The following is a 23,087-nucleotide window of genomic DNA, read 5'->3' as shown; positions in this document are numbered from 1 at the left end:
GGTCCTACAGATAGTATGGTTCGTGGAAGGCGACATCCAAATACATGAAAGAAAATGCAACACTATATTTCACTATTATAATTTTTTTTACTGAAAATGACAATCGGATTTGTTGATGGGCTTGCTTTTAATAGCAAAACAACTGAAGACAGACACTATCCAAATGTTATTAGAACTACAAATCCCATCACCCCATCTCGCTGTTTCTCTCACTTACCAGACCGGGTTGTGTGGTCTGGTTTGAAAGAACAGAGCGAGCGGGAGACAGCAAGTGTGTTAGCTTCGGCCTCAAACATAGCACTCTTAACAACAGGGTTGAGATCCATAAACTTTTGCATTTGGTGAGCTTATAAGCACTATTCATAATTTGCACGAAATACGTTTTAATGACAACAATAAGAGCTGTTGACTATGGACAGTTGACAAGGAAGAGCTAGCTGTTTAACATTAGCTAGCTAGCTACCAGCAAATGTGTGTTGCTGGAAGGCCGTTCTACTGTAGTAGTGCTTGCCACTTGTAGCTTGGTTATGAAGAATGAACGTCGAGTCGCATGTAAACATTTAGCATAAAAATGACGGCAAACGTTTTGACTACCCGTAAGCTTAGCTCTATATTCAAATGCCAGCTCTATACTTTGCTATGTAGCTAGTTGTGTACTAAACTAGTTGTAGGCAGCATTAATCAGCATGGGAATAAACTACCTCATGACTGAGGCACTTACAATAATCCTTACATGGCCGTTAGTATCGTGTAAACAAATGATTATGTAATTTGGGCACTGAACATTAGAGCTTATAAAAGAGAACAGGCACATGGTCTAAGTGTGTTTGTGTATGTGTATAGGTGTTCCAATGGCAACCGATGCTGTATCACAGTTGGCTGACTCTCTGGCCAAAACTCAGGTGGTTGAGGGAGAGTTGAGCTATAAGGGCCAGGGGCGCAAACTGGACAATGCACAGTCTGGTGAGTATGCATGTACACCTTACATGTTATACCTTGATATAAGTCACACCTTAATATTCACACATATGCTCATATTCTCTTGATATTTCCAGTCGAATCAAATTTATTTTTATAGCACTAAATCTCAAATGCCAATTTGACATGATCATCATACACAATTCTCCAACTCACCATTTTGTCTCTGTGTTTGTCTCTTTCTCACACACCTCTCTTCTCCTTCAGTGGAGGAAATTGTTAAGGAGATCCAGGACTTCCAGGGTCTTCAGGCTCTGAGGCTGGAGGGGAACACCATTGGTGTGGAGGCTGCACAGGCTATCGCTAAGGCTCTGGAGACAAAGAGCGAGTTTAAGGTGCCAACCAGCCGTAGAGTGGTTTACGGGTTGTCTTTAAAAGTTTCAGTGTGGGGGTGTTCGGGCTGTTCCAACCAGAAGTCATGTTGAAAGAAGATCATCCGAAATGCTGTCGGTGTCACTCAATTTCTCTCGCTGTTGCTTTCTGTGTCTCTTCTCCAGTGCTGTTACTGGAGTGACATGTTCACTGGCCGACTGCGTTCTGAGATCCCTCCTGCTCTGGTAAGATATGTCTACCTCTAAATTGAATGCAGGATTGCATTTCCAAATCAGAACCTCCCCTTTTCTAATGATGGATATCTGGTGTCAGGGCGCGTTTGACTGCTCTGGACTTCAACTGCGACTAATCAGTAATCTCATGTGAATGTAGCAGCGGGTAGGAGAGATAGGCCCGCACCCTTCTCTCTCTCTCTCTGCAACTCTGTCAGGGTCGCTGATTACTGACGAGAGCAAAGTTTGACACAACAACGGGCCTGAGCCTCCAAAAAAACGTTTGACCGTCTGTCGTGTTGGTAGAACTCCCTGGGCGATGCCCTGATGAAGGCAGGGGCCCGGCTGACCGTGCTGGACCTCAGCGACAACGCCTTTGGGCCGGATGGGGTCAAGGGCATCGAGAGGCTGCTGAAGAGCAGTGCCTGCCACACGCTGCAGGAGCTGAAGCTCAATAACTGTGGCATGGGCATCGGAGGAGGAAAGGTGAGTGTGGGCGGTTTAGGTGAGACCCATCGGATTAGCGATTCATGTATCCCCCCTCAGCTGTACAGTTTTCGAATTGGGGGTAATGTGTAGTAGGACGATCGTTAAAGTGATTGACTTTAAATGTGGTTTATGTGTTGGTTTTGGTTGTGTGGGATTGATTGTTTTAGATGCTCATATGCTGCAACGCAATTTGCCCAAGGAAATGAATAAAGATGAACTGAACTGAATGGTTATAAGACCCGTTTCCCTAGACACTATATAAATTGAGTTCATCAACTTGAAAAAAGTGCATGGAGATTCACTATTGAAAGAGCTTTAAGTTGATTTGTTCCTTATCTGTGACTAGCCTGAACCTTGTGTACTGAGACTGGCCTTGATCAAGCTTTTCTGGCATTATGATGACATGTTTTGCCTGCTGCTTTAGATACATGGAGCATCAATGTAGCTGTATTTGTGTTGTTTGCAGATCTTGGCTGCAGCATTGACAGAGTGCCATAAACAATCCAGTGCCAAAGGTAACCCCTTCAGATTAAAAGTGTTCATCGCCGGACGGAACCGCCTGGAGAATGATGGGGCTACAGCTCTAGCCCACGCCTTCCAGGTACAAGTACACACTTAGAATTGTTCCCATTACATTCTCTGGCAGTCACACCCCGCATTGTACACATCCAGATTTGTTCGTCGTAAGTTGTTGCGATAAAGATCAGAGTCGATGGGAGTCAGATGGCTGAGCGGTGAGGGAGTCGGGCTGGTAATCAGAAGGTTGCCGGATCGATTCCCCACTGTGCAAAAATGACGTTGTGTCCTTGGGCAAGGCACTTCACCCTACTTGCCTCAGGGAGAATGTCCCTGTACTTACTGTAAGTCGCTCTGGATAAGAGCGTCTGCTAAATGACTAAATGTAAATGTAAAAAGAAAATTGGCTCTTTGATTACTGTGATATTTAGATCATTACTGTGGAATCAGTTCCATGTCCACTGAACACTTTTCTTTCTTCTCCCCCTTCCCACAGTTGATGGGCAGTCTGGAGGAGGTGCACATGCCCCAGAATGGCATCAACCACCCAGGGGTGACAGCCCTGGCCACGGCCGTGCAGCACAACCCTGACCTCCGCGTCCTCAACCTCAACGACAACACCTTCACCAAGAAAGGAGCCATCGCCATGGCACAGGTACACACATTTGGACTGGCCACACGCGTGTGTTTTGTCCCGGCGAGTGTGTATTTCTGTACTAACGGTCTCTGCGTCTTCCCAAGGGCCTGAAACATCTCCGCAGTGTCCAGGTGATTAACTTTGGTGACTGCCTGGTGCGTTCCGAGGGGGCCATTGCTATAGCAGAGACCGTGTCAGAGGGCCTGCCCATCCTCAAGGTGACCGACACCCCTTCAGGGCAGGGACACCTGTTGGGACATACTGGATGTTGTACTAGGGGGGGTCAGATAGCTGAGCGGTTAGGGAATCGGGGTATTAATCAGAGGGTTGCCAGTTCGATTCCCGGGTGCGCCAAATGACGTTGTGTCCTTGGGCAAGGGACTTCACCGTACTTGCCTCGGGGGAAATGTCCCTGTACTTACTGTAAGTCGCTCTGGTTAAGAGCGTCTGCTAAATGACAACATGTAAATGTACTTATTAGTTACATTTAGTCATTTAGCAGACGCTCTTATCCAGAGCGACTTACAGTAAGTACAGGGACATTCCCCCCGAAGCAAGTAGGGTGAAGTGCCTTTCCCAAGGACACAACATCATGTGGCACAGCGGGGAATCGATCTGGCAACCTTCTGATTACTAGCCCAACTCCCTCACCGTTTAGCCATCTGACTCCCACATAGTTAATGGAGGGGCTTCTGGGGCCGTGGAATGGTAGCCACAGTCTCTGTCAGCATCCGTCACGTGTCACAAAGAACATCTATTGCGCACGGCTTGACAGATTTTCAAACTCATAGATTTGAGTTTTTCCTCGTTTGTTCTAATGGATTACCCTGCGTTCGTCTCTATCCTCTCAGGAGTTGAATCTTTCGTTCGGGGAGATCACAGAGGAAGCTGCTCTTGTAGTGGCACAGTCTGTCCAGGGCAAAGACCACCTGGAGAAGCTGGACCTGAATGGTACGCTCACAGATCACATGAAACATTCTTTACATGTCCCACGCTTCGAATCCTTCGTTTTAAAAGCTGTTTGAATTAGCAACTGAATCAGCACCACACGATGTCCATTTCCTGTCCTCAGGTAACTGTCTAGGAGAGGATGGCTGTGAAGCTCTGAGAGAGACCATGGACAGCATGGACATGGGAAACCTGCTGGGATCCCTCAGGTACGCATGACTCTTTGGGAGACAAACAGTCAAACAAAGTCTGCTTGGACCTTGCAAAATGTATTAGTAAATCACACATTTAGGGCCTCACTTACTAACAGGATTGCGCCCATTTCAGAAGTAAAATAGCGATTTCTCACGTCTTTTAACGGCGCGCTAATTAACACTAATGTGCGCTGATTGCCCGACGAGGATCTGGTTTGATAAATACAACGCGAAATGCGGAAATACACCGTGCGCTATTTGCGGTTGGGAAAAGGCGCAGATTAAGCTGCGGTCGCAATGTTAGTAAATGAGGCCCTTAGTTTCTTTCCTTTTTTTGTGTTTCACAACTGGGACGTGGGTTCAAGAGTTTCGAAGTACAAACATGCTCTGTCATCTTCTACTTACAGGTGGAAACGTGATGGTCTGGGTTGTGAAGTGTTTAAAATCCATATCTAAGATCTAACGCTGGTTTCCTCATCATGTCTTATTTCCCAGTGATGACGAAGGGGAGCCAGAGGACGATGACGATGAAGACGAAGATGAGGAGGATGACGAGGAAGATGTTGATGAGGAGGAGGAAGAAGAAGAAGAGGAGGAGGAGGAGGATGAAGAGGAGGAGGAGGAGAATGGCAGTGTGAACCAGGTTAGAGACTCTAGGATTGAAGAGAACCCTCTTGCTCTGTCGATTAGACCAGTCCTTGTCCAGGGAGACATAGCACCCATACAGCTTTAGATGAGAACATATCACTTTGCTTATTGCTTGACCTCCGACCTTCCTGTCCCTCACAGGTGTCCACCCCCCCGTCCGCCCCGCGGCCCCCAGACGTGTCCTCCTTCCTTAGCTTTCCTTCCCCAGATAAGCTGCTCCGATTGGGGGCCAAGAGGGCTGTTCTAATCCAGCAACAGGTACACACACACACACACACCTTCTCATCCCCCCACACCTGCTGGTTACACTTGGTCTGACTCTGAACAGGATCCGGTCGATGGTGCTGTTAGCCGGAAAGGTGGTGTGTTTCACTTATTTAAGCTCAGCATTGATGTAAATTGTGTTCCGTGTACATATATGTTATGCCAGGTGCTTGCGTTTGTCTTGTCTTAAGAAGTTCAGTGCCCAGTCTAACCTTGTGTTGTTCTGTGTACCTGACAATAAAAGACTTGAACTTGAACGTGTGACTTTCTTGTCTCTACAGGTGGATGTGGTGGATGCTGGTAAGACTGCAGAGGCTTTCCTCAAGATCGCTTCAGTGTACAAGGAGGAGGATGAGGAGGTCAAAGCTGCAGTACTGGACAGTGTTGGTAAGAGTCCATCTAAGAAACGGGTTACTTTTCATATTTAATATTCAAGGCATTGGGTGTTCACTGTAGAAGCATTATTTCTGCGGAAAAGACTTTGTTCTTAGAAGACTTAAACCTCTACCATGTAGGAAATTATGGGTCTTTCTTATTTTCTTAAAGAGAGAAAATATGTGTAGTTCTTCCTTTTTTTGTTTGTTCCTCATGCAGATGCAGTTCTAAGAAAAGCGTTCTCCAGTCCTTCCTTTGTAGGCTACACCTTTGTATCATCTATATTAGTGATGCTGGGACTCCTCAAGGTATGTGTCCATTAAACACATCTTCCTTTCCATGCTGCTTTGATCCTGTTTGGGGGGGGGGGGGGGGAACTGTTGAGAAATGTTTTTATTTGAACAAAAGATGTCCCCTCATCTTACGTCGCAACTCATAATATCTGGCGACAGGGGAATCATCCTTACAAAGGGACACCGACTTTCATGTTGGTTCTTCGATTAACCTGAAGGTTGGTTCTTCACTTAACCTGAAGGTTTGTTCTTCACTTAACCTGAAGGTTGGTTCTTCACTTTACCTGAAGGTTAACCTGAAGGTCAAGTGAAGACTTAAGAGAGAATTTTTGTTGTTGCTGTCCCTCACATTCATTCTCTCCCCCTGCCCTGCCCGTGTGGGTGTCAGAGTGAAGACAAGGTGAAGCCGGTGCGCGTGGTGCCTGGTCACCTGCAGGCCCTGGAGCACGCTGTGCGTCAGGACTACTTCCCTAAGGAGCACATCGCCGTGCTGGAGGCCTTCATGTCCCGGTAAGGACGTGTGAGGGGCAGCGGCACAGCTCACAGGTACCCCCTCCAACTGCAGACACACAGCGCGTCTGTCTCTGTTTCCCTCTCGTACTCTCACAAACAGGCGCTCTACACGCCTAATGTTGCTAAGTCTTGTTCTGGTGCTATTAAGTGGAAAATGCATGTTTTGCTTTTATAAAGTGTGTGTGTGTGTGTGTGTGTGTCTCGCCAGACCCAGCGAGGCCCTGCAGTCGTGCTGCGGAGCCAGGACCTGCCTCCAGTCCACACTGCAGAGGGTCCAGTCTGAGAGCTGAGCCACACAAGACCACCAATGCACAACCCACCCGCTCCACCTGGACTAAACCCCAACGAGGAGGGGCACTGAACACCGACGGACTGAAGAATTTACACTCCGCTGACACAGAGGAGCGAGCCGACGCACACAAGGATTAACCACATTGAAGCACACTTCTGCTCTGATCCCTGCCTTTGACAGAGAGGAGATAAACAGACTTACACGAGCATGGGAGCTATATCCTGGATTTTTTTGTGGAATAGAATTTGGTTGTTAACTGTGGGACTGACTGACTGAACTTTTAGACACGCACACACGTTCTCACAGTGGGACACAACGATGGTGGGAGTTTTAGATTGTACTGTGGTGAGGTGGTGTGGACAAACTTCTGGTCTCCTGGTTTACTCCTTTATTGTACTCACAAAATACATATGAAAGGTTAAAAAAAAAAAATGGAGAAATGTTAGAACACAAGTCTGGGGCTACAGAAAGCAACAAATCTTATCTGTATTAATACAGTAGTAACAATCAAAAGGGAAGAGCAGAAAAACTGGATCTCTGCTTGTTAATGTTGTTGATCTGATACAGTACTGAGTTGTAACCAGCTTGAATAATACAGACCTCAAAATAAAATATAGTTCAATTGAAATGTACTGCAGAAGTAGCTTGTTTCTTGGCTTTGACCAACGATTTAAATGTAAATTAATGATGTGCCAATATGTCCGGGTAAACTGAACGCTGAAAAATTAGTTGACACATTCGTTTTTACAGTACAGCACAAAGTGGGATATAATTCAGTTGAAGAGGACATGGCTTTAAGTAAATGTTGAAGTATGACTTGATCTGGAAATTATATCAGGCTGACAGTGCTCATTATAATGAATACTGTTTTTGTAGTAGATCTGGTCATCTGTCTAGTTTAGGACATGGCATGATGGCATGAGACATTGCCAACAGACATTAAGGTCATTTTTTGGCACATCAAGCAATCTAAACACAAAAATCATCCTTTTCTTTTTTGACAAATGTTTTATGGGGCACTTTTATCTGTCTAGTAAGCAATGTGAAGGCCAATGACTCCCTCAGACTATCTTAAGAGACATTCCTCTGCTTATTCTCAAAGACTACGGTCTTTGTTTAGGCTCAACTTTCTTTGAGCACTTTGCCAGTGAAATCTTTTACAGTTTCAACGTTATACTTAGAAGAGAAACCTTGGAGTTTCTTTTTGCACAGCTCACTTGAAGGGAGAAGGTAGCATCACATTGTCAATTTTTGGCCTTGATTTAAATTTATTGTTTGATAGTTGCATTCCCTATATCAAATCAGGTCTGCTCAATGAAATACTTTAGCAAATACAAGACAACAAAGTGTGCTTGGCTAGACCTTTACCTCCAACCTGTCCGAAATGTATTGACCTGGTGTTAATTTAAAGAAGGGGGGCGCAGGTTCTTAGACTCACAACGGAAGAATTTGCCAAAGCCGTGTTTGAGACTCTTCACTCTTTCAAATGCACAGATATTTTAACAATGCAAAGTATAGTGTGTGCGTGAATAACCTAGCCTCACATCCGTGGCGCGCAGGACAATTGTCCTAATTTCGGACCCGATACACTTATCGAAGAGCTATCGCATTGGATGAGGGATTATAGATTTCTGCTAGAAAGGTATTGCAAATCTTTATTATTTTAAAATATATTCAACTTCCTCTCGGTCTAATAGATTTAGGCTATTAGACAACTTTAGATATTTAGGCTTTAAGAAGTCGACCAAATCCGTTACAATATACAGTTTATTTTGTTAGTCTCATTTAGAAATGTAATAGGTTATTTAGTATTAGGCCTAGTAGGATTATTGCGATAATAGCCAACTGAGGGTTTATTTAAACCTCGTTTGATCAAACCAAGCATTTTCTAATTTTATCAGAGCAATTGTATTCGTTTATTAATCCTTCAGTTGCACATTCTAAATTCACTGTAGGTCCTACGTAGCTTTGAATAAAGCGTTTCCTACGTGAATAAATACGTTTTATTCCAACACAGATGCATTCCTTAGCGGATTGCGTTACAATGCTCTCGGTTTGGGTGATGATACTTTGGGGAGCAGTTTTGCCATTGCATGCAGACAAGTGCCCCAAGTTTTGCATCTGTGACAGCTCCAAACTCACGGTAGCCTGCATCGGCAAGAATTTGACTGAAGTTCCACTCACCATAGATGAGGTAAATTTAAAATATCCCAAACTACTCATGACCTTGTCATGGAAACCCCATGCATTCTTGCAAAGATGCTGGTATTCCTTTGAATATTATTCAATCATCCTACAGTAAGAATGTTTTTGACCCTATGAGTAATTGTTGTAGATCAATATATAATATAAATAATACAACAGTATATTATTACAAATTCCTCATACCTACAAATGGTTTATTAATTTAGATCACAGTGAAACTGGACTTGAAGAACAACAATCTTCAGGTCCTGCTGCCAGGCACGTTCCTGCACACTCCATATCTCACCCACCTCACCCTGCAGCGCTGCAACATCAGGACAGTGAAGGAGGGGGCCTTTCGCACCCTGAGTCGCCTGGTCTCCCTCAACCTGGCCAACAACAACATAGAGATCCTCTACCAGGTGAAAAGTTTTTGTATGTCCATTTCAGAATGCTGCTCACAACCCTGAGTCCTCTCCCTTACCTGGTTATAGGTCTCGTGTGTAGATGTACACAAACAGGGGAACAACAACCTTCTGGACTGAAATACACATCAGTGAGTTTGTCCAATTGAGCTACAGACTTCAGTCTCTTACTTCTCTATCATTCCTCCCCCCCTCCATCACCAGGAGTCCTTTGACGGCCTCTCCTCCTTGAAGCAGCTGCAGCTGGAACACAACCGTGTTGAGGAGATCCGACTTGGGGCCTTCACTCAGCTGGGCTTCCTCAACATGCTCTCCCTCACACACAACCAGCTGGTCTACATCCCCAACATGGCCTTCCAGGGTCTGCACAACATTAAATGGCTGCGTCTTAGCCACAACTCTCTCAACAACCTGGCTACTGAAGCCTTCGCCAGCCTCTTTACTCTCACACGCCTCAGCCTCGACCACAACGTGTTGCAGTTCTTCCCTTCCTTGACCATGACCAGGTGAGGTTGGGGTGGAAATATGTCTTTAAAAAATAGAATGCTCCTAAGAAGCTCTTAGCGTTAAGAGCTTCTCAACGAATCTGGGAAACCCGGCCATTAGCAAAAGTGCTTCTACCACGTGCATGCGATACTCCCTTTATAGTCTAAAGAATGAATGCTATGTAGGTTGTGAGGGGAGTCCCCCCTTGAAACCAGATGCCAGGACCATAAACAGACCATAAACCTGGACTCCTATCTCCATCATAAATGAATAGTAAAATCCCCGTTAGCTGCATTCCAGAGGAAGGGACATTTCAACAAAAAGTATTTAGGGTTTGGACAATAGAGCATTAATTGTTTTTCCCCCCCAATATATGGTCTCCTGAACAAACAAACACACACACCCATCCACCCCTGTGTTTGACTGACGTCTCTTTATCCAACTCAGATTACCGGAGGTCACCCGACTTGACCTGAGTTTCAACCCTATGACCTACCTGGGTGAGGAGGCTGTGTCCATGCCCAAACTCACCCACCTATACTTGGACAACATGTCCCTGCAGGATATTTCAGACATATCTATGACCCAAGCTCCTTGCCTCTCCCACCTGGACCTTAGCCACAACCAGCTGAGGTACCTGGAGCCCCTCTCTGGACCCAAGCAGCTTGCGCGCCTCAACCTCACAGGAAACCCCATCCAGTGCAGCTGCTATCTGCGGCCCCTTAAGGTTTGGGCCAAGAAGAGCAAAGTGAAACTGCTGGGGGCCTGTGCGGGGCCCCCTCACTTGTCTGACGAGCCTTTGGAGGCAGTGGGGCCCCTGGAGATGCGCTGTCGGAGCAGGGAAGACATGCTGAACGAGGAGTTGGAGGAGAAGGTGCAGAGCAGGGAGGAGGCCCTGCCCACAGTTCAGCCTAAGAAGAAGACTAAGTGCCCGGACGACTGTGACTGTGATGTGAGTGGTCATCGTTAATACACTTTTATTGCGGTTCAGCTTTAGTAGTCAAAGTCTATATGATGTATCAGATGTAATATTCAGCTATCCTACATACCCTTTAAACACGAGTCGTTGAATCCTCCTCATCACTGAATGCAACGTCTCTCTCTCCATCCCCTGCTTAGGTTGAGGCACAGCATGCCACCTGTGAGGGGCGGGGCTTTACCAAAGTTCCCCGTGGCTATCCCTCCACCACCCAGCTCCTGGACCTTCGTGACAACCACTTCCACTATCTCCCTGGCAACAGTTTTCCTGGAACAGAACAGGTGGTGTCTCTGCACCTGGACTTTTGTAAGATCCATGACATCGAGTCTGGTGCCTTCCGGGGCATGAAGAGCCTGGTCTACCTTTATCTATCCAACAATGATCTCACCTCACTGGGTCCAGAGACCTTCACAGGGGCCCCGGAACTCACCTATCTTCACCTGGAGGGGAACAGGCTTGTCAACTTCCCTGGCGCTGCCCTCTCTGGCCTGTCCAGCCTACTGGTGCTCCACCTGGAGGGTAATGCTATCGCTAAGCTGGAGCCCTCAGGCCTGCTCTCCACAGCCCCCGGGCTGAGAGGACTCTATTTGACTAACAACACTATATCAAGCATTGCCCCTGGCGCCCTGGACTCTGCCCACCTTGATACACTTCACCTGGAGGCCAATAAGCTTCCAGAGGTGCCTACTCATGCTCTGTCCAAGACACCCAGTTTAGAGGAGCTCCGCCTCTCAGGGAATCCTATTCGCTGGGTTGGACCAAAGGCATTTCTTCCTTTCTCTGGGCGTCTGAAGCAGCTCCATATGGATGACATGGGTTTGGAGAAGGTAAGTGAAATGATGATTATTCTGGAGAAGGTAGGCCGGAAGGAGTCACGACAAAGGAAAGGAGTTGACTTTGGTTTATTAGTCGAGCTGCCCGGATCAAACAATCAGTTCAAGACAAACTGATAGCATGAGTGAAGACTCTCTCTCAGCCATGCTTAAATACATGAGTTGGACAGTACATTAATAGAATGCACAGAATTGCTTCCTTAACGGGTCTTCAGTGGTCAGTGCACTGATACACTAGAACGTTCAGCAGGTGAAGTGGTCGTTAATCAAATAAGCCCTATTTGTACATGATTTTCATTACTGTCTCCCCTCTGTCTGGGCTGTGTGCTATATTCTGTTCAGAGGGGGCCTCGCTGTATGACCTCTTGACCTTACAGAGACTCACGCTATACATGTACACAGAAAATCTGCCTTACAGTAAGGAATCCGTTAACACATCAGCTGATGATCGCATCAGTACTAAATTCAATTGCAACTATTTTTTTTTACATTTTCATGGTCCTCCCCTTCATCTATCCTCCATGTCTTTTTCTTAGTCAGTGTCCTTCCTCTGTGTTGATAGTTGTGTGTGGTCTCCTCCCTCCTCCTTAGATGGCCAGGCGCTCACTAGCAGGACTGGGCTCTGGGCTGAAGGTGCTCTCTCTGGGGGGGAACCAGCTAAAGGAGCTGCCAGACTTCAGGCCCCTCTCTGGCCTGGAGGCCATCAACCTGGCTGGCAACCCTTTTCTGTGTGATTGCCTGCTGCTGCCCCTGCGCAGGTAAATCTGATTCACCCTCACAGACACACATGCACATATGCCCTCGCACCTGTATACAGAGTTAGGCTATCCGTTTCATTGCTCTGTTCCTTTCTCTGCCCAGGTGGATGGAGAAAGTTCCCCTAAAGACGACTGCCACTTGCGGTCACCCTCCTGAACTCCGTGGTCAGAATGTCAGAGACGTCCATGTCTTCAAGGGCTGTCCAGAAGAAAAGGTCATCCCAGGAAAGTCCTTCAAGGGTCCAAAGACCCCAAAATCCAGCAAGCCTAAACCCACCATTCTTCAGGTGACAGAAGGGAAAGTCAAACTGCCAGTAAGAGCCATAGCCAAGCCAAACATAGCCAAGCCAAATAAGGCCAAAGCCAAGCCTGAAAAGAAGCCCCCACTGACTGAATATAACAAGAAGGCTGTACAGCCTAAATTACAAATTTAACAGACATACAATGAAGATGAGGTGTTTTGGTGTACTGTTGAATTACATTGTAATGCCCAATCTGTCCAACAGGTGTCATACGTGTCTACGATCAGAGACCCTAGTCTTCTCTTTTTTTCTGCATGCACTGTCGTTGATTTGTCATACATAATAAATGGAAAAATAATCAATAGTGTCCTTCATTTTGGGGTAGATTTTACCACAACCATTTTTACATTTATATGATGCAACTCCATCCCAATGAAATAGTGGTTGTGTTGAGTAAGTGAAGGTAAATAAAACCAATTCTGATCAGTCAGGGTCAGAACTGGCAGAGACTGGGTGTTTTATATTCCAAGGTGTCAAATTGACTTAGATCATGATGGCAAATTATGATATTTAAACAATATTTGTTGCAATATTGCGCACAGCGGTTCTATGGTGTAATGGTTAGCACTCTGGACTCTGAATCCAGCGATCCGAGTTCAAATCTCGGTAGGACCTGTGTTTTGAACGTTTAAAATGTTAATTGTGAGTATCGGCAGGATACAAAATTCGAAACATTACATTAAAATGTGGTTATATTTATCGATTATTCTTTGTACAACTATTTTGATATGAACATGCTGACTTCCCCTTTAAAATTCGCGCAGTACAAATTTTCCCGGATGCACACTACACTACGTCTCGCGCATTCTATACTACTTCAACTACTTTCAGAGTCAAGATGGCTGCAGCTATGGATGTTGATACCCCAAGTGGCACAAACAGTGGAGCGAGCAAGAAACGTTTCGAAGTGAAGAAGGTATTAATTTAAATACTGCTTTGATTACTTTCTGGTTGTAACTTGTCAAACTAGGCGAAGTCAGTCTTAACAACGTCAAAACCGGTTTTCCTAACGTTAGTCAGCCATTTGCTAGCTAGCTAGCTAACTAATTTAGCTAGGTAGCAGTTCAAGGTAGCATAGCAGATTAGGGTATGAACAATGAATTTGCACTATGCTATAGTGCAGCTAAAAGCTAGCAAGTCAACTTCCTGACTTTTGCCACAGGTCTAATTGATATAGATTGAGACTTATTGTCAACTCAAAGGTGGCTATGTTGATCGCTAGTTAGAGTAGAGTCTTTCAATTACTGGAAGAAATGGCACTTGACAGGCTAAGGCCGGCTAGCGAATGTACCCTGTCACTAGCTAGGGTCGGAAACTAACACAGTAGTTCACCCAGCATGTTGCACATCTGACAAAATAATTAGTTTATCGAATATTGACGCTGTGTGGACCATATGTATTTCCAAATATGAACTTGTACGTAAACAAGACCATTGTGCTAAGATGTAGCCTCCTTTTACACATTTCTTTATTGCTCCATAGTGGAATGCTGTTGCACTCTGGGCATGGGACATTGTTGTGGACAACTGTGCCATCTGCCGAAACCACATCATGGATCTCTGTGAGTAGTTTCTAGAGAAATCTTTATACACTTCACCCTGCTTCTACCTCCCCTCCTCTCACTACACTGAAGGCAATAAGTGAGGATAAAAGGAAGCTGGGAAATAAGTCTTTGTGGTCAATCCCATGACACTCCCTTTTAATATTGACAAACTGACATGTCCCCTGCTGTTCTGGTTCCATAAAGGTATAGAGTGCCAGGCCAACCAGGCTTCTGCCACGTCTGAGGAATGCACAGTAGCCTGGGGAGTCTGCAATGTGAGTAACACATTTTCTAGTGGTATTCTTCAATTGTTACCAATAGATAATCCAATTTGAAGTTGGAGCTTGTTATAAGCTACACATCTCAGATAATGTACACGATCATAACTGACACATGCAAGTTCATACTTGCTGTAGTTTCACTGAAGAAAAAACGGTTTAGTTGATGTGCTGTAGTTACAAGGCGACGGGATTAAAGATGTTTCCTTTTTCAAATGGATCGATATCAATGTATCTCATCCTTTTCTCTTCAACTTTTGTTGTAGCATGCGTTCCATTTCCACTGTATCTCCCGTTGGCTGAAGACTAGGCAGGTGTGCCCTCTGGACAACAGAGAGTGGGAGTTTCAGAAGTGAGTATTGCCACCTGTTCAGTGTCTTCGGTGTCACTGGATGAGCTGCAGTCATTTAGAGCGATGGAATGTATTGTGTTGTCTCACAGACTGACGGACCTCTTCCTTTCTCCTTATGCAGGTATGGACACTAGGTGCAACCCTCTGGACTCTGCCTCCTCTGCCAGGTTCACGCTTAGGCTATTGTTGTTTTGCCCTTCCTTTGTATCTCTCTCACTGCAACCAGTCTATCAAAGGACATTATTCCACATCTTCCCCTGTCATTGTTTTAGGTTAGCTAAAACAACCTTTTTTTAAGTTGGAATTTGCAATGTTGTTGTAAATTATAATTAAACATTGATGTTTGGCCAAGCTTTTGTTGTCTAAAATGTAAACATGTTTACTGTTTCACTTTTTCTATACTTTTTACAAACTAATACATGTGCATACTTTCATCAAAGGCAAATCATTTTGAATTCTAAAACATTTAATAAAGAGATTTATAGGAAAATATTATGGGGAAGGGAATGAGATGGCTACTTAGTGTTGGGAGGGGCAGCAGTGATTAAATGTGTACGAAGCAAGCAACCCTCATTTTTCTTCACACTTTTCTGTGTACCCCAGAAAATCAAAGGGGTTCTTCAACATAAAGTCCACAACATTTTCGGTAGCGTTAGTCATTCTGGTGGAGGAAACTGCTCATGCTCCCTCACTATTAGCTACTGCTTCTTTCTACTTAAGATAGCAAGGCTGTCTAATGTTGACTAGACACAAAAATACAGCTCTAAATCCAATACTTTTATAACATACCCCTCCGTCACCCCAAAAATTCTCAACCGTCACTCCTTTCTTAACCTTTGTCCAACATGTCACCCAGTTTCTCATCACATAGAACCCCTATAATGCTCTATGGCACAATCACAGATACGTTCTTTGATCCAAATGGTAAAATTGGAAAGACGGCATGTCAGTTTCTTTTGCAAAAGCTTTGATTGGTTAGAGGATTTCCTCTGGAAGGGGATGAGGCCTAACTTGACTCACCAGATGGTTTGTTACACCTAAGCACCTGGGAAGTCGTCCTTGGAAGAGGCCAGGAATCATCTATCACAGCACATAGCTGCCATAGGACATGGTCCACAAACTAATAACTTTGATCTTGGCAAAATGGATTATTGCATGGTTGTGATCTTGCAAATCCAGCTCTCGCAAGGTTAGGTGTCCTCTAGCTGCTGCACAATGGTGCTATCCCAGTGCTGTTGAAGCTACTGCAGACCTTCATTGCTAAAGTGTATTTTAATCAATTGTTAAACTTTTGTTTCCCTATTTGTATTTTCCACCGATGGTCTTCCCTTTCCTCCTTTGAGACTCCACTTGATTGAGTAATACTCCCCACTGATACTGAACCTTTAGTGATCTGACTAGTACATGGTCAGGGTCACTACCTCATCTGTCTAAGTCTGGACCCATGTGGCAGGGAGGGAAGCTAATCCTCCAGAAATTAGCTGGAAGGATTAGCAGGCTAGTAAGGGTGAGAACAGCCTGTTGGCCACAATCTTTCATAGTTACAGGCTCAACATGACACTTTGGATGTTAACTTAAACAACTGTGATGACATACTCTTACCATTATGATTACAGAACATTATGATTACAGACTTGTATAGTCAGCACACGTGATCAAAGACAACTTAAATTCAATTTGACCATGTTATCCACTGTAAAGGAAATACAAACTAGAATGAAACTGCCAGTTTTGCAACAACCAAAATTTATTGATTTGAATTGATATTTTCAAACAATCAAAATCAAAATGGACAGATTAATGCATTAAATTGCTTTTTTGCATTTGGAAGGAGAGACACAGGAAACATGTTACATTACAGTGAAGGTGAGGAAAACGTTACAAAACCTGAGAAAAAAAAAGAAAAAAACTTTACTGGAAACACCCTACTGTACACATCAACTCCTGATAACAGACAGGCAATGGTTTGGTCAGCTCACTCTAGATCCCAGAAAATGAACCATCAGTGGATTCATGATGTCTTGACTTTTCTGGTAGCTTTTAAGTGAGAGGTTCAGTGTGACTATTCCAGACTGAGGTTAAAGGTAGATCAACCGGTATGTAAGCACAGCCCTAAAGGAGATGGATGGGGAGATTGACGGGATTCTATATGATAAGGCTCCGACAGGCCTCACTCCCCATCAACAACCATTAAGCAGGTTTTTTCCGAACCACTAAGTGCAAATCGCCATTAAAAGGCTGGCCCCCAATTAAGATTTTAGTTTCTGTTGCCCCTCCCTCCCTCCCAAACCCTTGGCTAGAGTAAAATTTGCGGCATGCCTCTCTTTAGCGTCCCCCACCACACACACACACAAACACACATTTGTATCTCATACAAATCTACCTGCCTCCCCATTTGACTCAGACACAGTGGAAAACTCATGTCGATGCTTCTTTGCGCTGCAGGTTAACTTCCACTTAAAACTCTCACCACCTCCTAATCTCCTTTCCTGAGCCCCCCCCCCCCCCCCCCCCCCCCACCAATTTCTGCTCTGCCTTCCTCTCTCTCTCCTTCGCCGGCTTATGCTTGTGGTCCTCCAAACTTGGAGCTCAGCTTGGTGATGAGGGCCATGACCTTGGGGTTGCCCTGATACTTGGCAATGTTGGCTGGGTTCTGAGCCACATCCTGGAAAGCTGCCATCACCTCAGGGTCCTGGACGACACCACATACACGATTAGACATGCAGTAAGACATAACACCCCCAACAGGGTTTTCAGATCTATTGAGAAACTAGACAACAGGTGTGGCAGAGAGACTCGTGTCCCTTTACCTTCATGGCGTTCAGCACTTCTGGATCGTTGAAGAGGTCGCCCAGTCCCGGCATGCCGAACGGAGACGCTCCACCTCCAAAGCCACCGGCACCACCTGGAGGTCAAGACAACAGCAATGCAATTAACCCCAACACATACTACAGTGCATCGAAAAATGATACGGTAGCTGTCAATGTGGATGTGGGGTGTAACCAGGCCCCCTCTTTCTCACCTGGGAACCCTGGGAAACCTCCAGGCATCCCGGGCATCCCTCCTGGCATCCCTCCTGGCATTCCCCCTCCTGCTGCTTGTCTGGCCTCCTCCTCCTGGGGAAGGATACACAGGAGAGAATGTAGCCAGATTATATTATCCTCCCCCTTCACTGTCCCAGTCCTATCCCTGCTGCAGCTGCCCCTGGTGGTGCCCCTGGCGGTGCCCTCACCCTCTGGGCTTTCTCATGCTCCTCCTTGGCTTTCTTGATCCTGTCCTTCTTCTCCTGGAGCTCACGCTCATCCCTCTTGCGCTGATATTTGCGTCGGTGCTCGATGATTTTATTTGCCTGGGGAAAAGACAGCGAAACCGTGAGAAATGAAAGCTGAGAGAAATTCCACAAGAGAAAATAGATCTCGATTAACAGGGCAGAGCTCCGAACATGTGATTCATTAGGCGAGTGATGTACAAACAGCTCATATATTGAAAAGAACAGCCTTAGAGTTAGGATCGGATGTGCCAGTTCTAACAGTATGTCGGTTATCAGTCAAGTAACGCTCTGCATTTACTTGCAGCAGCACCAAGTAACCACATCTTAAGCCACAAGGGGCAGTGAACAACAATTATTATAGTGGCATCTTAACTGAAGTAACTATAACAACATTCCAAGTACCTTGGGCTGGACCTCTTTCAGCATGGTACTAGCATCGTCATCATAGTCCAGCTTACAGGCAGTGGCCAGGTCCTTAGCGGCTTCCTCCCAGTTCCCAAGCAACCTGATACACAAAACAGGTGTAATCAATTGTGGGGTAGGATGGAACGCGAGTTCCCATATCCCCATTCATGCTTGGGTACAAACTGTACAAGCATCTGTACGTTCAAACAATATGGCATGCTGATCGCTATTGTGAGTTGGTATGCCATGTCCAGCAGCGTACTTGTGAGCCTTGCCCCTCCACTTGTAGGGCTGTGCAGAGTCTGGGTTGATGTCGATGGCTCGGTCACAGTCCCTCTTGGCTGCGTTGGGCTTCTCCATCCGGATATAAACGCTGACGAAGAGCAGGGGTTGGTTAGTTTTATGCAGCTGTGTCCATGTAGAGCAGTGTGTCCAGGGTTAGAGCTTTGCAGAGGCATCTTAAATAGATGACAGTCTTACAACATATACTTGATTGATTTTTGGGGAGAGAAAAGGCTTAATAAAGGTAAGCGCTCCTTGGATGGTCTTGTTGTGTTAGTGGGGCTATGATACTGCTTGTTCTAAAGCTTGGAAACACACCTGGCCCTCTTGGCGTACAAGATGGCTAAACATGGGTTGAGCTTGATGGCCTCAGTGAAAAGGTCCAGGGCTTTCTTCAGATCACCTAGATTTAACGAGAGGAAAATGGGTAGAAAACGTTACTTGTGAAGCTAAAATAAAAACTGCTGAGAGACAAGACTACCTACTACGTTTGGGTATTGTATTTTTTTTACTGGTGCCAAATCGATACTTTTAAAATGGTTCCGGTGCCTAAACAGTGCCTGAACCGATACTTAAAAAATAAAAAGAAAGACAAAAGAGCAACAAAACTACAGTGGATGACAGTAAAGAACTGATTTTTAATTACAATTTTTTTTTATTTTTTATCACTTGTCTGCCAAGTTCCTTTCTGTGTTCCGACTTGCATTCACGCGAATTCTCAGTCGAGAAAAAGTTTTCCTGATTATACCGACACCACATGAATGCAGTAGGCTATAATTTAACTAGCGATCATGTGCGGTGATGATGCTTCTTACGTCTGTTTCAGAGCAGAGGTCACATTTTTCAAGCGACAACCAGTGGCGTAACTATAGGGAGTGCAAGGAGTGCAGCTGCACTAGGGCCCGTGGCGAATGGGGGCCCGTCCTCGATCTCACCGTAAAAGTGAGACAACCTGACCGGGCCCCTTAAGGCAATCTGACCGGGCCCCTTGCACCGCTGTAAAACCGCAAGTTGTGGATCACATATGATCCACTCTTATCAATTCGCAAACATTTCTCAATTATGGTGTCAGTTATTCAGAATTATGAGCTATCACCTGCCCAATAAACATTTTAAAAACAGTCAGTGTTAACAACAGCAAATAATTATTTTTTCCTCATTTGCCTTTTGCTGAATGAAACAAATGTCGTTTTTATTAAGTAATATTGCCCTCGAAAAATAGCAATGATGTCTGGGTAATATTGTTGTCAAAGATTCCCGCCCACCCACACACGATTGTTCCCATCCAGTTGTTGGAATACCACAGACAGTTGTTGTTGGGATACTACAGTTGTGTTGCATTAGCGTTTTGAAGCGAATTAGGCTACCCCATGCCATGCCCTTTAACATAAGTGGCTCCAGAAAGCGGCAGGAACGAAAAGAGCAAGATGTAAGGGTGGCAAAGCTGTCTAAACTATCCTCATTTGGATTTGTGGCGAAGCGTGTTGAAGAGGACGCTACGTCTGACCCCCCAGCCCGGCAACAGCAATGAGGGTGAAACTCAGCCACCTGGGTAGGCTAATAATTACATAACGTTTACTGTCTGGTGTATGCAGTTGACATGGCTATTAAACGTCATAAAAATGCACATATAGGCCTAGGCTACCAGGCAGCGGCCAGGTTAGATATAGTAAACTATGTGCAGGATGTAGTCGGAAAATGGCTAAAGCTAGATAGACTAAATGTAAACTAGCATATCTAACGAACATAAAATCAATATTCACCATCGAAGTGACTGTTTTTTTTTTTTACTAGTACCCAGATAGCACACATGACAGATCGAAACGTCATTCACAACGTCGGATAAGCCTCGGTAAATGATCAGATTTTCTTTTCATCTCTGTGCTCTATTTCAAACGTCGCAGATACGTCGGCTCATAACTGACTGTTTGTTCCATTATGCTCATTCCGTGTTGTAGCAAGCATAATCTAGAGCCAGAGACTCGCGAGTCAGAGCCGTTCACTTTTTAAACCGTCATCTATCTTCACATAGAAGGAGCAGTCGTTACCCTTAATTGTACATCATGAGTAGCCTAAATTTCCTTGTGCATCGCTAAGCTGAAAACTCAATAATTTTGCCTGACGATAGGTCGGTAAGGGGCCCGTTGGTGAGATCTGCACTCGGGCCCGCCAAGTCCTTGTTACGCCGCTGGCGACAACTCTGGCATTTAAGTGGCACCAAAATGAGGCACTGGAATCTGCGTTCTGATTTGGTCCAGTACATACTGGTCATGTAGGTACTGGTGCCATTTTAGCACTGGATTTCAGGACCCAACCCTACTACCTACCCTCTCCTAATGCATCGATGGCCTCTGTCTTTTTCTCATTGGCCTGATCCATCATTTCCTCTGTGACCTGAAAGAGTAGGAAACAGTGGTCTAGAATGCATTCTTAAAAGAGATGGCTCACATTCAGGTGTAAGACATAGCTTCAGTGCTGTACATTCTGTGCTGATGGTTTTCTTTATGCATTATTGATGTCGACATCCAATTCCTAAGCCTTATGAGCGGAGATTCTCTCGTATGTCCTCACCTCCAGGTTTTCAAAGTCTCCCATCTCCTGGGGTTCGTCTGTGTCTGGTTCAATCACCCCCTCGTTGTCAATCTCTAAGCGACAAAAGTGGCGTGTTAAGGATTAATAAGTGCTAAGAACGTGTGGTCTGAATGTCAGAATTTGAAATATTGTAATTCCTCAGGAATGGAATGCATTGTAAGAATTGCTCAACCCATGCTTGGCAGTGGATTGAGCTGTGAACAGTGCTGCACTGTTGACCCAGTGTGGTCATGACATTGTAGCACTACAAACTCAATGAGTCTCTCTCGGTTTACATGTCTGATCAAGAAAAGGGGAAAGAGTGACAAAATAACATCCTGCATTGGAGCGCTTCTAAAATGAATGACTCTTAGGATTTGCACAGTGACTGTTATTTATGTGCATGTGTGCGAGTCAAGGTACCTAGGTCGCTCTCCTCACTCTCAGAGGACATGGGCTCAGCAGAGGAATGGGCTGAGGTACGGGGCGGGGCTCCAGCACATGGACAACCACCCTGTAACAGAGGAGGGAGGAGACAACTGAATGGCTGCATCAGCAGTGGGTCTTCTAAACACCTACAGCCATTACAAAATATACCATTACACCTTTTTAATGTCGCAAATGGTTAAAAAAGCGTTTATAGGACTTGGGACTGATACTTACCTTGCATGAAGAATCATTTTTGGGTGCTAGTGGAATATTGGCTCCCATTCTGAAACAGTTAATACGATCATTATACAGTTAATACGATATTATATTAGTTTGTGCTATCGGCTATGGACATTTAGTTGCAGTCCCACCACCCGTTCTGATGCACTCTGGAGTACGGTATATTTGGGTGGGCGTGACTGCGGCAATAATATTTGTTAGCGTAGAAATAACCCGACTGGAGTGAAAACACTGTTAAAAAACTGCTTTCGAACCATGTTAAAAAAAAACGTTGAAATGGGACGCAAATGCAACTGACAAAGTTCGCTAATGCAGAAAGCGATTACTGACCCCTTCAACCAGGCCCGAACGAAGCCAAGTTCGGGCAGGTGCAATATGGATGGATTTGAACCGCATAGTTCCACAAAAGCCTTCAACTCTGCCACTTTCCGGGAGTCCATTCTGGTCTCTCAGGTCCACCACAACGCACTAAAGAGAGAAACATATAAACCACAGTTTTCGTATGTTACAAGCTAGCTAGCGTGATTTATGGTGAAAGAGTTAGACTAGCTAGCTATAGCTTGCAAGGCTAATCTGAGCCGATGCGGCTAGTTAGCTAGAAAACAAATGAGCTACTCAGCAACCCACTGCTGTAGAATGCACAACAAATGCAGTCAATGTATTTCTTTAACGTCAGTCAGGACACGTGCATTGGCTAACGCAACTTCCAGTGTGGATCTGGTTAGCTGGAAGGTTCTAGAATTTGGGCTAGCTATCTAGCCGTGCCTCGTGATAGTTTTGAAACAACAAAATAATTCGAACATTCAACTATGGCCCATCACATGATTTACAATGGAGAAAATAATTCGGTTCGCTACCTGTGCGAGCAGTTAAATCTTCAACGGCAAGGAAGCAGAGAGGCGGAAAGTGTGCTCTCAAAGCTTCTCTGAATTTCTAGTGTTGGTCTGACAATTTTACTCAGGCTTAATTGTAACAAAAACAAATGGCAATCAAAACAGCGAGGAGGTCCTGTCGTATGCAAACCACTTCAGTCGCAAACAAATGATGTCATATAAGG

General features: G+C 45.1%; 4 protein-coding genes and 1 non-coding gene across 8 annotated transcripts; 4 read left to right on the top strand and 1 right to left on the bottom strand.

Moving 5' to 3' along the window:
* The first annotated feature begins 225 nt into the window (after window positions 1–225).
* On the top strand, window positions 226–7,313 carry rangap1a (RAN GTPase activating protein 1a). Of its 2 annotated transcripts, none has more exons than XM_047037937.1 (16): window positions 226–341; window positions 844–963; window positions 1,186–1,313; window positions 1,476–1,535; window positions 1,830–2,009; window positions 2,479–2,613; window positions 3,025–3,183; window positions 3,270–3,383; window positions 4,017–4,116; window positions 4,238–4,322; window positions 4,803–4,950; window positions 5,097–5,213; window positions 5,501–5,606; window positions 5,814–5,902; window positions 6,276–6,397; window positions 6,609–7,313. In XM_047037937.1, exons 2-16 carry the CDS (start codon window positions 852–854, stop codon window positions 6,688–6,690), a joined length of 1,737 nt encoding a protein of 578 aa, XP_046893893.1. In that variant the 5' UTR covers window positions 226–341; window positions 844–851; the 3' UTR covers window positions 6,691–7,313. The 2 variants fall into 2 exon arrangements, with proteins under 2 accessions (XP_046893893.1, XP_046893894.1); XM_047037938.1 differs by having other exon boundaries at window positions 6,276–6,433.
* Window positions 7,314–8,736: 1,423 nt separating this feature from the next.
* chadla (chondroadherin-like a) lies at window positions 8,737–12,791 on the top strand. The gene is made up of 7 exons (XM_047038275.1): window positions 8,737–8,886; window positions 9,104–9,298; window positions 9,506–9,807; window positions 10,235–10,739; window positions 10,907–11,593; window positions 12,191–12,357; window positions 12,461–12,791. Exons 1-7 carry the CDS (start codon window positions 8,737–8,739, stop codon window positions 12,789–12,791), a joined length of 2,337 nt encoding a protein of 778 aa, XP_046894231.1.
* A 411-nt stretch (window positions 12,792–13,202) lies between these two features.
* Window positions 13,203–13,274, top strand: trnaq-cug. The gene has a single exon. It is a non-coding gene; the product is annotated as a tRNA-Gln (tRNA).
* A 179-nt stretch (window positions 13,275–13,453) lies between these two features.
* Window positions 13,454–15,183, top strand: rbx1 (ring-box 1, E3 ubiquitin protein ligase). Its single transcript, XM_047038097.1, has 5 exons — window positions 13,454–13,575; window positions 14,142–14,220; window positions 14,407–14,477; window positions 14,747–14,832; window positions 14,954–15,183. Exons 1-5 carry the CDS (start codon window positions 13,498–13,500, stop codon window positions 14,964–14,966), a joined length of 327 nt encoding a protein of 108 aa, XP_046894053.1. The 5' UTR covers window positions 13,454–13,497; the 3' UTR covers window positions 14,967–15,183.
* A 1,378-nt stretch (window positions 15,184–16,561) lies between these two features.
* Window positions 16,562–23,046, bottom strand: st13 (ST13 Hsp70 interacting protein). Of its 3 annotated transcripts, none has more exons than XM_047038008.1 (13): window positions 22,888–23,046; window positions 22,361–22,498; window positions 22,025–22,073; window positions 21,785–21,875; window positions 21,362–21,435; window positions 21,118–21,184; window positions 19,109–19,193; window positions 18,771–18,881; window positions 18,506–18,608; window positions 18,065–18,181; window positions 17,863–17,948; window positions 17,643–17,736; window positions 16,562–17,524 (listed from the first exon to the last, which is right to left on the bottom strand). In XM_047038008.1, exons 2-13 carry the CDS (start codon window positions 22,468–22,470, stop codon window positions 17,393–17,395), a joined length of 1,119 nt encoding a protein of 372 aa, XP_046893964.1. In that variant the 5' UTR covers window positions 22,471–22,498; window positions 22,888–23,046; the 3' UTR covers window positions 16,562–17,392. The 3 variants fall into 3 exon arrangements, with proteins under 3 accessions (XP_046893964.1, XP_046893962.1, XP_046893963.1); XM_047038006.1 differs by having other exon boundaries at window positions 17,643–17,737; window positions 17,855–17,948; window positions 22,888–23,044; XM_047038007.1 differs by lacking the exon at window positions 22,888–23,046 and adding an exon at window positions 22,658–22,730 and having other exon boundaries at window positions 17,643–17,737; window positions 17,855–17,948.
* Between the last annotated feature and the right edge of the window lie 41 nt (window positions 23,047–23,087).

Source organism: Hypomesus transpacificus, chromosome 17, assembly GCF_021917145.1.
Source record: "Hypomesus transpacificus isolate Combined female chromosome 17, fHypTra1, whole genome shotgun sequence".
Lineage (NCBI taxonomy): Eukaryota > Metazoa > Chordata > Actinopteri > Osmeriformes > Osmeridae > Hypomesus > Hypomesus transpacificus.
Note: the sequence above shows the minus strand (reverse complement) of the source record. Positions and strands in the feature narration are given on the sequence as shown.